Here is a 12,977-nt window from a genome sequence, read left to right on the forward strand (position 1 = left end):
TTAAACAATATCCAGTTTGTTTACCACAACCCCAACTGGGAAAACATTAGCAGCTGGAATACGGTTGGAATTGTCTGCCACCGGGGGGGAATCATGTGACCTTAGCATTTCCAGACAAATCTCCCAGAAGGACTGCGGCGTTTAAATGTCACCCCGCCTCAGTGTGATCAGCGGTCGGCGGTATAAAAGGATAAACTCCCGAGTGCGACTCCTCAGACCACCTGTTGCACTGTCATCATCATCACCTGCCCCCCCCCCCCCGATTTGATCCGTGGGCATCGGGGGGAGAAACAAATTATTTACAGCGAGGCGGCTTCCTCGTGGGTAATCTGATGCTCATTCAACCTGGATCCAAGAGGATGAATGCACTGAGCCGACCAGAGCAAAACAACCTGTACTCAATATGATAAAGTCAACAAGGACATTGATGAATGGAATCATTCATCATGGCTCTTCAGCAGCGTCTCGAATATCCCCCAGTGCTCTTCCATCTCCCCCCCCCCCCCCCCCCCCCCCCTTGGTCTCATCCCATCCATCACTTGAATCTGATCCCGATGAAGTGATAGAGGAGACGTTGCTTATCACACTCAAACCTCCAAAACAGGTGTTTCTTCTTCCCCACCGTCTCGTGTATTAAGATTTCCCATCGGCTCCCACTTTTCATAATAAATGAGCTCTCAGCACAGATTAAAGTGATGACATCACAGTCGCTGGATGCTGGTAAAACAACAACTCCAACGTGGGGACCAGTGTGAGGCAGTTCAATGGTCTCTCCCCCAGCCAGCCACATACAGTGTGACAGCAGAGTCAAACTGGGTCTTATGACTTTCTGATGCTCTGTGTGAGAGACTTTTTTGAAAACATACGATCAGAGTCAATACACAGATGGTATTTGACCTCAGAGATTGACGCGCAGTCAAAGGTTCCTCTGTGCGAGTCGGGTCAGTGCTCTGTTTGAGGATAAGGAGCTGCGTGACTCACTGCGTGAGTCTTGACTGAGTGGCGCTGATTTCTCATGGTAAAACACTCTTCACGATTTCATCTACAATCCAAGTGTAATGATCTTTCATTTAGTGTGATTGGGTTATGAACTACTTTCTGACAAACGACAACAAAAAGCCCCAAGAAAAATGCTAATGTCCTCAATTGGAGACGAGTCAAAAGCATTTTCTTCTTCTCCATAATTCTTTTAACCAACATTTCCTGACATTATGATGCAAATGAACATCTATATTCAGAGTAGATCAGCTTAGACACAACTTGAACTTGAGAATTCTGGGTAGATGTAAAAATTAGCTTGTGATTAAATAAAAAAAATATATACTGTATATATTACCAAAATGGGGCGTCATATTTGTAATGCGTTTGTCTTGTTAGTCTGTCATTCAATAATATCTAGCTGAACCCATAAGAATAAAAATGTGAAAACTTTTTAAAAAAGTGATCATAAAAATAATTGTATTTCCTTTCCCAAAGAAGCAGTTGGACACAAGTTTTTAGGAAATGTCATCCATCATAATGATAACATCATGCTTTGACTATACAAACAATATTTGTAATACATATAAATATATCACCAGAATATCCTTTTCAGCAAAACCAGGCTTTGCTTGACACTTCCTATAATAAAATGAATAAAATTCCTTGGCATGTCAGTAAAGGTTGTCGATGCATGTTCCACATTTGTCCGTTTAAATGAATTTTAAGAAAGTCAATCGTCTGACGGGCAAAGGATCAATACTTTTGAGACTCTGCGAATCTGACAATTTCCTTGACAGAAGTGACAAGGAAATTACTATTTGCTCTCGGGCTCTGCGCCCCGGGCGCCCTGGGAGTCCCTTTTCACTTATTATTTTCCAGATCACAATATCACTCACAGGTATTCACAGGCCGTGTCCTTCGCCGTGTTGTACCTTAATGGAGAAGTGGTTTAGAGAAGAGAGAGCGATTTTAGGGCTGAAGAATGTTTGTGGCTGCAGTTACAAATAACATTATACCATTCAAATATATATATATATATATATATTTTTTAATGTTCTGTGGTTTGAAGCTTTCACAGCATCAAAACAGCTCCACTGATCCTCGCCAGAACATGCAGCGTCTAAGCTTCGCCTGGAGGTGGAAGCTCCACGCTCACCGGGGAACTCATCCCTCTGCATCTCAACACTGATGAGTCCTTATGCTTGCATTATTTCTTTCTTCTTCGGGCTTGGACGGAATCTGAAGCACATATGACAAGCTCGTACATCTTCGTCCGTATCCCCGGCATCCAGTGAAAGCCGCCTCATATAGGTACGTCTCTGGAACAAAAGGAGAATCTTGGATGCCCTTGCCTTGCACATTCGGAGAAAGAAAGAGAAACATATCAAAAGCCGTCTGCGGTGACGGAAGCTTACTCGACCTAGTTATCCAATCAAGCTGTAACCCATAAACAAGTCCTGCAGAGGAGGCAGGACATCTGTCAGGGAAGACTCGCGCAGATGTCAGATGTTGGGCTTTTCGCAAGAGGCCCGTACTCCTGCAGCTCGGCACGCCCGCACCATCGCTGCGTTGTTCTTGTTGCTGAAGATGGGAACAGTCGTTCATTGTGATCACACGTACAGTATTACACCACAGGCTTCCTGCGCAGCTCAGGCTTTACTTGTGTGCTGCTGACGGATTTGACGGATATCTCCTGTCTGTCAATCTGACGTAACCCTTCATGGATATTCTCACTTGGTGTAAGTGCCAAAATTAAAAAGGGGGGGGGGGGGGGGACGACACACACCCAAAAGAAGCGTAACATCTGTACTGAATCCCTGTTGGCTGCTATTGATTTAGCATGAGTTATGTAATATCTGTCTGGGATTCCATCATCTCCTCCAGTGTTTGTTCTCAAGCAGAGCTCGAAGCGAGCCGGATGAAATCTTCCTCTGGATCCGATATGAGATAAAGAGAAACGCTTTCCCTTCTCATCTGAACACCGCAGCTGTCACGGTTTCTGTCTCCGCCTCTCAGAGTGATTTGTAGCCTGAAGACGGGGCCAAATGTTTCCTAATTTTCCTCAATTATAGTTTGCATTAACATGCAATACCTGAACCACTTTGGATTTTAACGAACGCAAATTCTAGATGACTTTGAAAAGAAGTATACAATGCTTCCACTGTATATTTAATATGTTTATGTTCATTTAGAAGTACTAAGAAGCCCAGGCGTTCTAAAGAAGAAAGAATACAAAGGATTGTGCAGAAATATGAGGCTTGAACAAAGAAAGAAAATCCCATGAATGATAATTCTCCTGCGACAGTGGGGTTTGTGTATTTCTTCAGCAAAGAGATCAGTGATCACTGCAGTCCTCTCATGAAAGAAAACAGAAGAATCTGCGGTGGGAAATTCCTTGGAAAACTGAATAAACAGAACTATATCCTCACATATTTTCCTATACAGCTCAAGATGAGATCATGAGTCGAATGATATCTTAAGTGCTGTTTGTCTTTAAAGAGGAAATTTACATTTTTTCCCATTCTGTGGGCAAAATCCTTACTTGTGCAAACACAAACGACGTCCGCGAGAATTATTGTTGGACTGTATTTATTTGAGACTGCAAATAATACGTTTGCGTCTGTTGGCCTGTTGCGGAGAAGTCTTCGCCGTCAGCATTTTCGCCCGACAGAAATGTGCAAACTCAAACGAAAAGGGAAAACAATCGCTGTTCTCACAGTATTGATATGCTTCTGCATGAAATGTGCACGAAATTCAGCATTGAAGTCAACTTCAGCTGCTGAAACACAAGACGATGTGTCGATAGTACAAGCCTATAATTATAAATTATATGATTTAAATTATCCCTGCCATTCCACAAAAGTACAGTTATCCTCTAACTGGACCCAAAGTATTGAGAACAGAGAAAGTTTTTGTTTGAGTGTGAGAGGAAGTTGGACTCTCTGCGGTTGGGGGGGGGGGGGCTGTTAAGAATGAATTGCTTTCCCCCCAGTTGTGCAGTAATTACCATGAATTGGATTGCATCAGTATACAGGGCTGCTGCTGCTGCTGCACAGCGGTTATTTGCATAACTCCACTTGATCCCTGCTTTACATTTCTGTCCAAAGTCATACACTGGTTCATTAATCCAGACTATTTCTCAACTCAGACACATGCATATGATTTGTACCTGGAATTTTGAGTTATTACGTGCCAACTGCACACTGTAATTCTGTCTCTGCTATACACAGCAAAGTTTCTTCCCAAAACTAACCCACTTGTGAAAAACCTCAAAATAGAGATATGGCTTTAAAAAAGAGAACTGAGCTGTGAACACACATATTCTACTCACACAGGGTGACTCACACAACTCATAGCAACTTCCCACAGTCAGTGAGAAGAGTGAAAAGTAAATGCTGTACAAAATATGAGTAGTTTTTATTGTTCCCAAAAGAATCGAGAGGAAACTACACAGGATGTGTCCCCATGAGAGAAAAGTGGAAACAATAAACATGCAGAGACAAAAATAGTTCAAACTTTGTGCGTGAAAAGTTCCCCCTTGACTTTGGGAACAGACGTCTGAGGATGTCTGAACTCAAGGTCTGCTCGCAAGCGTTCCACTCCGTTTGCCGATGAAGGCGTATCGAATTCAGAATAAGCTCAGAAGTTCAAAAAGGGGGCTTCGCTTTCAAAAACACGAAGGTGACCGATGTTTGGCACTGGGATCAAATAGAAAAATGACATGAAGGGTATCTGCAATTAGCTTCTGCATTGCCCCCGGTGATGCAGAGAGTGGGCCCCGGCTCTGTCAAGGCAGCACAGCAGCTGTGGAAAGAGCATTTTCCATTTGATGACTGTAATTTTCAAAAATGAACTCAGCTGGCATGAAAGGTGGGAGGCTTTAATGGCCCCCGTGGATGGATTGGAGCGGCACCGAGGCGCCGACGACGATCAGGGCACGTTGCGTTAGTGTGGAGGAGCTGCTGATCACAAATGGTGGCAGTCTAAAAATGAAATGAGTCGAAAGCAAAAAAAAATGAGTCAAAAAGAAGAGCGCAGTGAACATTAGACTACGCTCGTGAAAATCAGTTCTCGATGCAAATTGCTGTCAGCGACATCGTTGCCATATGCGAGATGTGCTCAGCGTTATGTTATTGGTGTTATAGCAATATCAGCAGCCGCTCCAGTGGCAATGCCATCACACTTAAGTCTCAGTGGGACACACGTTTCTTTCATATTTTGTGTATATTTTTGTGCGTGTCTTGTATTTGTAATTCCGGTCTTTCAGCTAAATGCGGGAACATGCACACAGAGCAGCTACAGTGGGTTGAGCTCGGTTCTTCTAGGAGAATTCATCTGGACTATTAAAATAATCATCACTCTCACTAATGTAGTAATATTGCTAATAATATAATTACGTTTTCTTGTTGTTTCATAGCCAGAAAGCTCCCATTTGTCATCCTCGGTGTCAGCATTCATTCCAAAAGTACTTTGCCCCTTGTTTTGTATTTGGGTGTGAATAATCAGATCAGGTGATTTACACGGCAGTTATTGTACATTTGCCTGAAACTAAGATTGTACAAATGTTTCAATTCTTTTATCTCTCTTTCTTCTATATCGGTATTATGATAAAGTTCATTGACCTGAACGTCTCCTATGCTTGTGAAAGTCTGTCATATACTTTCAGAGGAATTGAAGAAGAAAGACTCTGGCAGCATAACATAACTAAGATATTTTGTAATTAGTGCCAAAAGAATAATTTCCGAATTATAGCTGCCTACATCACATCACGGCAAATGTTTTTTTCATTTAATTTGTTTACTTTGTGTATTTTCCAGAGAACATAACATAATCTCGTAATGTCCAATTCATTGAAAAAGAAAGTGTAAAGGAGTCCGAGCTTTATTTGCCTCGAGAAGGTACGGTACGTCTGTTTCTTTCTTATTTTTACCATTTTACATTCTTGTGATACTATCGATTGACCTGAACATCTCCTCTGACCTGAGTCCCTAACAGCAACACACATACGAACACCCATTATTGATAATAATGTTTTAATCAAAAGGAAAATTTCAAATGTAAATCTTAAAGAAGTGTCGTAAGTGTGAACATGTGTTGAATGAAGGTACAGTACATTTGGTATAAAATCTACCACTATCCTAAAACCTGTGAACATTCCTGTTCACGGGTATGAATTAAAATGAAATGATTTAGTTTTCTAACAAGATGGCATTCTCAAATGCTCTGCTTCTCTTCAATTGTGGAAGAAAAGTGCTGCACATTATAGTGTAAAAGCTGACTGGTTAAAAATATTTTAAATTCTCCTTAATTCTAATTCTCAAGTGTTGCTCCTGGGTTCTGTTAACACCATGAGCCTTTTTACCTAGAAACACTGGAGTGTTATGCTTTTGCACGACAGCGGGAGACCCCCCCCCCCCCCCGGACCCTGACTGATGCACATCCCCTGTTGTGGAGTCAAATTTAAAATGCATTTTTCTGACTTAGAGTTTAATTTGAATAATGAAGCCTTTGGTCCAGAGCTGCCGTTGTGATGTGCTAATGAAACCCACTTTGATCTAAAATAACCCAGGAAGCTCAGACGCAGGCCGGACCCATGCGTGGCATTCAACCAGTCCTGATCTGCCGAGGCTCGTGTGTCAGCGAGCTCACCGCAGCAGAGCATGCGCACAGTGAACAACTGTTTCAAACAGAGATACGAATATGAGAAAGGAAACAACGGTAGCAATGGTGGACAATCCAAACTAATTTTTTCTCCTTATCTTCCATATTGTCCACGAGTCCTTGACTCCCTTTCTCTCACTGCTCATCACTCAAACTGAAATAACCTGACAACCCACTCATTGTGTTTCCATTGTACAGAAAAGCAACACAGTCATGGCAATTTATGGTGAATTTCAGCAGCCGTTATCTGTATTTATTGTATCATACAATTGTATAAACTGCATATATTGTTATAGCAGTTGTCTTTATTCCATCATTTCTTCTCATAATTCAAGGCCATAACTAGAATCATATTGGTCCTTCTCTTCTGCAGGTTTGTCACAGTACCAATGGTTTTTCGAAACTCAAGACTTAGCGGCAGCAGTCAAAAAATGTATTGGTTGAACTTCACATTATCAAATTGGCACGTGAAATATTTTTAAAACCAAACTTGGTGGGAACATTAGGAATATTTCCATATTATTCACTTTGGGAGCTGATCGAACAAAGGTCATGGTTAAAGGTCAAGAAAAATATGGTCCACAAATGAATTTTTCTGTTATCTAGAAGATATCTAGACACTCTAATAAGATCCCTTACCCTTGATAAAAATAAAAAATAATCTTTGGCGACATATGATAAATGACATCATGAAGAAGTCACAAAGACTTCAGAGTCGCAAATATGCATCTTTCGAGGTATCTCTGCAACGTGTAGGACATTAGACACGACCTGCAGCTCAGAAAACGACATCATATTGTGCAGTAATACATTAACTTTTGCACAATCTACATCTTATTTAAATTAACCAGTCATTCATCATTATGTAGTATGAAGGGTATGTTTTTCATTTTTATGGGTTTTATAGGCGTATTGGTCTTTACTGTTAAATGTGTGAAGTTAAAAATGTTTTTTATTTCAATGTACAGTATGAGTGATTGTGAGGATTCTGCTCAATCTGGAGTTGGTTCGTTCAATGACAGCTGTTGCTGCACATGCTTCCTCCTACACAGCAGAAGTGTTGGAGACTCACACAACTCCGTGTCTAAATCTGGAGCTGTGGGTCAGTCATTGTTTGTGGGCTGATATCTGTGACAGACCGGTGACATGATCCACGGTGGTTTCCCTGATGCAAACAACATCAGAGTAATTATTACTGTCTGGTTTTTAAAAAAACAAACAAAAGAAAAACTCATTTCATGGAAGCTCTTGAGCCTATTTTCAAATATTATTACTGGGGAGAACATGCGAGGGTTGACGTGAGGGTTCCTCAAATTCAAATCCCTTTGACCGCCATAGGAAACAATTATTATATTTTCTGAGATGCCTTGTGTTTGTCCCGATTGTTTCATCTAAGTTTTCTGAGAAAGCAAAAAGATCACTGTTTTAAAAAAAAAGTACATTCCTGTCCAGCAAAGAATAATTTACATGTACACCGATTTACCACGACATTAAAACCGGTAACTGATGTGGAGGAAGTGGTCGGTGCAGTAAACCCATCAGTCGTTTTGCCTGCCACGAGTCTGTTTGTGTCATCTCTCGTTTCTCTTTTGTGAAACCAAAAAAAGAAGAACGGAACCGTCAATTTTGAGCTTCCTGGAAATACTGAGGCAAGCAACGGGACCAATTTAAGTTTCCGAGTAAAGTATGCTTTTCAGAGTCCTCGTGCTTGACCTTAAGATAATTATCAGGCAACTATAGTATTAGGCGAGAAACCATCGATACAAAAGTAAAGTTATCTTAAGATATTTTCTTCTCCCCCCTTTAGTTTATTAGTTCTTTATTAGTTGCTTCTTATCTGTGTTGTTTCCATGCGTCCCAGTAAGCTGTGCCACTGAGCCAGCATGTGGGACCCCTCAGACTGAAGCAGCCTAATGGACAAGTCAGCCATCAGTAAATTTATTTTGCTTTTCTTGGCAATCTTCAATACCAAGAAAGCCATTCACAGTGATCCCCCAGAGTGATCCTGTCTGCAGCAGCACACCCCCCCCCCCCCCAAAAAATAAACTTTTTAAAGCCAAAGTGAACGAGACAGATGTATTTCACCACATGAAGCCCAAAGACCTTCCCTCTGGGCGGATGTCCCCGAACCCCCTGCGGAGGTTACATCACTGCCTCCGCTCCATAACACCCTGATGTTCTGTAATTTCCACCCCATGTCTCTCGGAATGTAAGGAGACTTGCCCCCCCCCCCCCCCCCCCCCCCCCCCCCCCCCCCCCGAGTGTTTTATTTGAAAAACATAATCCAGGACTGGCTGTACACAGGACAGTCTCAAATAATTCTGCCTCTTGCAGCTGAGGTGCACCAATCGACCAATCCATTCGCTCATCCACAGACCCTGGCAGAACTGAACCCTCCCATTTGTGTGCAGCTGGACCCTTTCATTATTTACACTCGAAACCATAATGACTTTGTGTGTTGCAGTGTTGCGCAGCTGCACTATTTGCATCCGCTCGGCACGCAGCTGAATTTGTGTGACAAAATGGATCGTTGGGCGACGGGATTGCTCCTGCAATATTTACTTGCTACTAGGTTGTTTGTTTTTTTTTCTTTTTCTTCTTCTCGTGCGATTTTAATAACGGGGCAAAGACGGTGGAGGAAAAATAGAAAGAAAAAAAAAGTCAGAGCCGAGGAAAGTTCATGGTCGGGGATTTCATGAGTCAGTCCAGAAGCATCACTGCCTGCCACGCATATTTCAATTCTGCCTGTGAAGCTTCTTCTGGGTTAAAAACGGATTTGGTCGAGCTGCGGCCTCTTTGGGCTGAGGGGTTCGGGAATAGTGGAGCATCTCTCTTTGATTCTCCACTGAGTGAAACTGAAACGGTTAGTGGGAGACGAACGCCATGTATTTTTTTTGCTGCACCGTTCACCTCGTGCACATGATGGTATAAGAAGAAGAAGACGGGACGATCGGCAAAGGGGCTGAGAATAAACCGAGTAGAAGATTTTATTTCATCTGAACAGGTTGAACAAACACAAAACTCTACCAGGCAAACACGTATACACTTACAATCATATCGTGTGAACTGCTATTAGATCCTATTCGTTGGATGATACAAAAACTTGGCCAAAACATGTGATCAGGCCGAGCATGGGAAATTACAATGACACTGAATACTAATCGCCGCTCGCTCGTCTGGTTCCTGGATGCCGCTCAAATTCACACAGCACTGAGTCCGATACGACGGAAACACTGACATGCAGTTCCATGAAATAGAGGTGATGGCCTTTCGTTGGTGCTCTTCCACACAATGGGGCTTTTGGACGAGTGGATTCGACTCCAACTGCAATCTCTGCTTGCTCACTTTGATAATCCAAATTGCATGATCTTCTCTTGACCGGCTGTAGAAAATTCCTTTGAATATCATCTATTCTTTTTTCTTCTTCTTTTTTGGCATCTGTCCCTGGTTGACCTCAGAGTCAGGTAATACTGCTACTTGGCTATTTGCGGAATGATGGGGCTGATGTTTCTGCAGTACCTCGGCCTTGACAAAACGTTTCCATTCAACACTTTCCTTATTAAAGACATCCCCTCTCTGTCTATTAACATCTTCTGTCGGTTAGTCCCGACAGAAGACATATTCGGTGTAGCTCGTCCAGATTTTGTCCTCGTTCGGATCGTTGCTGGTGTAGGCGCAGGTGCCGGTGGAGCTGCAGGCCACCATGTGGAAGCCCACCTCTGTGAGCTTGTCGAACGCCTGCTCTAGAAAATTATACTTCAGGTAGTAGCGGGACGTGTACCTCTCCGGCGGCCTGTCCGGGTCCCTGCTCTCGTTCAGCGTGTCCCCGAACACCTCCTTGGCCAGGGAGGTCTTCCCGCACACCGTGATGCGCGCCACTCTCCGGAACTTGGCGTCGGTCTGGATGTCCCGTCCGATGGTGTAGGAGCCGCGGTACCCCACCGTGATGTAGCCCGACTTCCTGGAGTCCAGCGACGGGGAGCGCGTGGCGCCGCCGATGGACACGGCGCGTAAAGTCTCCGCGCCGACGGAGGCGCCGCACGGCTGCGCGCCCTCCTCCGTGTCACTCTGGCCGATCTCCTCGCCGATGGAGTTGTCCGTACTCAGCCGGGGGCTGAGGCGCCGGGCGAGGTCCCGCAGCTGGAAGAAGTCCGCCTCCCGCTGCAGTCGACTCTTCTCGGGGAAGTAGTCCGGCAGCACCAGGTTCAGGTCGCGCAGGTAGTCGAGGATGTAGCGGAACAAGAAGCCGTCCCTGTCCAAGAAGAAGCGCCCCTTGCTGTCCCTCGCCAACTCCTTGGGCGACTTTTTGCAGAACATGTTCCACAGCAGCGAGTCCGGCACGGCGACCAGAGTCCTGTGCCTGGTCACATACACCTGACCGCCGACGTTCAGCTCGATGATCTCGGGGAACGGGGGGCCCGCGTCCCCGCAGGCGGACAGCGCGCGCTCCGTGTCGGCCAGTGCCATCGTCTGATGAGCGGGGAGACGCACTGAGCAGCGGACTGTGTCTGCGGCTTGTTTATGAGGCGCTGGCCTCACCACGTGCGCGAGGGCCTGCGCGTGCGTGGTGTGTTGACTTCTAAATTAATATTTAACCATCACGTGACTCACCAGTCCCGTTATATGGTGTGTGCATGCAGAGAGAAACCAGTCTCTTCCAGCATCACTCAACAGACAGTTTTGATTATGTGTCATTTGTTGCTTCCTGCCATTTATCAGCATGAATATGAATGTATATGGGCCTGTAGATTATTCAATTCATCAAAATATGTTATGTCAGGATTTATTTATATATGTATTTTTCAAATCCCATATCACACAATTAAGTTATTCAGATTTGACAAGTGGTGGAAAAATATGGAAAGAGTGACACCCAATGCAGTTCTGAAGGAAATGCAGGCAGAGAGAGAGAGAGAGAGAGAGAGAGAGAGAGAGAGAGAGAGTCTTCACCATCAAACTTTCAAGTAGAGCTCCAACAGTTAATCGATGAATCGATTAGTAATCGATTACTAAATTAATCGCCAACTATTGTGAGAATCGATTAATCGGTTCAAGTAGTTTTTATTTAAAAAAAGGAAGAATTATCTGATTTCAGTTTCTTTAATGTGAATATTTTCTGGTTTCTTTGCTCCTCTATGACCGTGAACTAAATATCTTTGGTGTGAGGACAAAACAAAACATCATGTCGGGGTTGAGGGAAAACAGGAAAAAAGGCAAACAGGCAAAAGCTAAAAATCATCACAAAAACAGCTGGGAAGGAAGTCAATTATTTATTGAACCTTCTGAAGCGCCTGAATGTCAAGTCTTCCCATCGGAGTCACTTGTCACCACATGTTTGAGTTGGCAGTACAAACTAGTTATCAAGCTAACGGAGAAGTTGAAATAGTTCGATAAAAGTAATTGCTAATTGACTGAAACTGTTACAGTAATGGTAAAGTCATTAAATTTGTTAGCTGTGTGTAATGAAGAAAGAATTGAAATAGCTAAAAGTCATGGAGAGACAGTTGGTGCAATTAGAATCAGGTAAAAAGCCCAAGTTGAAAAGAAAAAGCTGGAATAGAAATCTGAGAAGTAATTGATAAATGGTGGAAATGTCCAGCTTCTATTGGACACTACAAGTTGTAAATACTGACAGTTCAACAGTTTTAAAAGATAAAGTAATAATACCCAGTTTTAGTGTTAAATAATATCCAGTTGATAATCCATTCGTAGGAGCATATTTTGAACATGACGCGTGTTGTCAGTGAAGACGATGCTGTGTAACATTACAACCTGCTGGTGGGTAAACATCATTTTCTCCAGCCGTTTGAAATCAGACGATTGATCGTCTTGTGATTGACGGTCAGTGATTCGGGGGCATTTCCCTGTTCAGAACTTCCCAATGCAGAGAGCTGAATTTCCACCGTCTGTCATTTTAAATAAGAAACAGGTTGTGAAAGACGCCATGACCTCTTTGTCCGCGTCGGGTCTTTTAGTTTCTTTTTTTTAACCCCAAAATAAAGTCTTCTTACCACTTTTGACAGTATATTGTGAATATCACACCATGCGAGGGATCACTGTTAAAACAAAACAAAAACAAGTTGTTTAGCAGACTGGCCACTTTGGTACTTTCTACCAGATAAAGAAATGAATGAAACTTGATGTTTGGTTATTGTGAAACTTCCCACTTCTCATCCTGGTGGTTTTTACACACTTTGGAAATTTGGTAGTCCTGCCTTCAGACGGCACATACTGTATATGTACAGGCGCCTGCATTCATTTGTCATTCGAAGACGTTGAGCTGCAACAATGCTACGCAAGGTATTTCTGGATTTTGGTTCATACGCACGGATAAA

At 43.2% G+C, this 12,977-nt stretch overlaps 2 protein-coding genes across 3 annotated transcripts in view; one reads left to right on the top strand and one right to left on the bottom strand.

Annotated features, from left to right (window-relative positions):
* Nucleotides 1-9,597: 9,597 nt before the first annotated feature.
* Nucleotides 9,598-11,196, bottom strand: kctd12.1 (potassium channel tetramerisation domain containing 12.1). Its single transcript, XM_035651462.2, has one exon. It carries the CDS (start codon nt 11,107-11,109, stop codon nt 10,243-10,245), a length of 867 nt encoding a protein of 288 aa, XP_035507355.1. The 5' UTR covers nt 11,110-11,196; the 3' UTR covers nt 9,598-10,242.
* A 1,616-nt stretch (nt 11,197-12,812) lies between these two features.
* The window catches only part of acod1 (aconitate decarboxylase 1), a 3,225-nt gene continuing 3,060 nt past the window's right edge, over nt 12,813-12,977 (top strand). For both annotated transcript variants that reach the window (XM_035651458.2, XM_035651459.2), the window contains exon 1: nt 12,813-12,942. In XM_035651458.2, coding sequence (XP_035507351.1) covers nt 12,931-12,942 — 12 coding nt within the window. In that variant the 5' untranslated portion in view covers nt 12,813-12,930. The remainder of the gene's footprint in view (nt 12,943-12,977) is intronic.

The sequence above is a fragment of the Scophthalmus maximus genome, chromosome 14, assembly GCF_022379125.1.
Source record: "Scophthalmus maximus strain ysfricsl-2021 chromosome 14, ASM2237912v1, whole genome shotgun sequence".
In the NCBI taxonomy this organism is placed as follows: Eukaryota; Metazoa; Chordata; class Actinopteri; order Pleuronectiformes; family Scophthalmidae; genus Scophthalmus; species Scophthalmus maximus.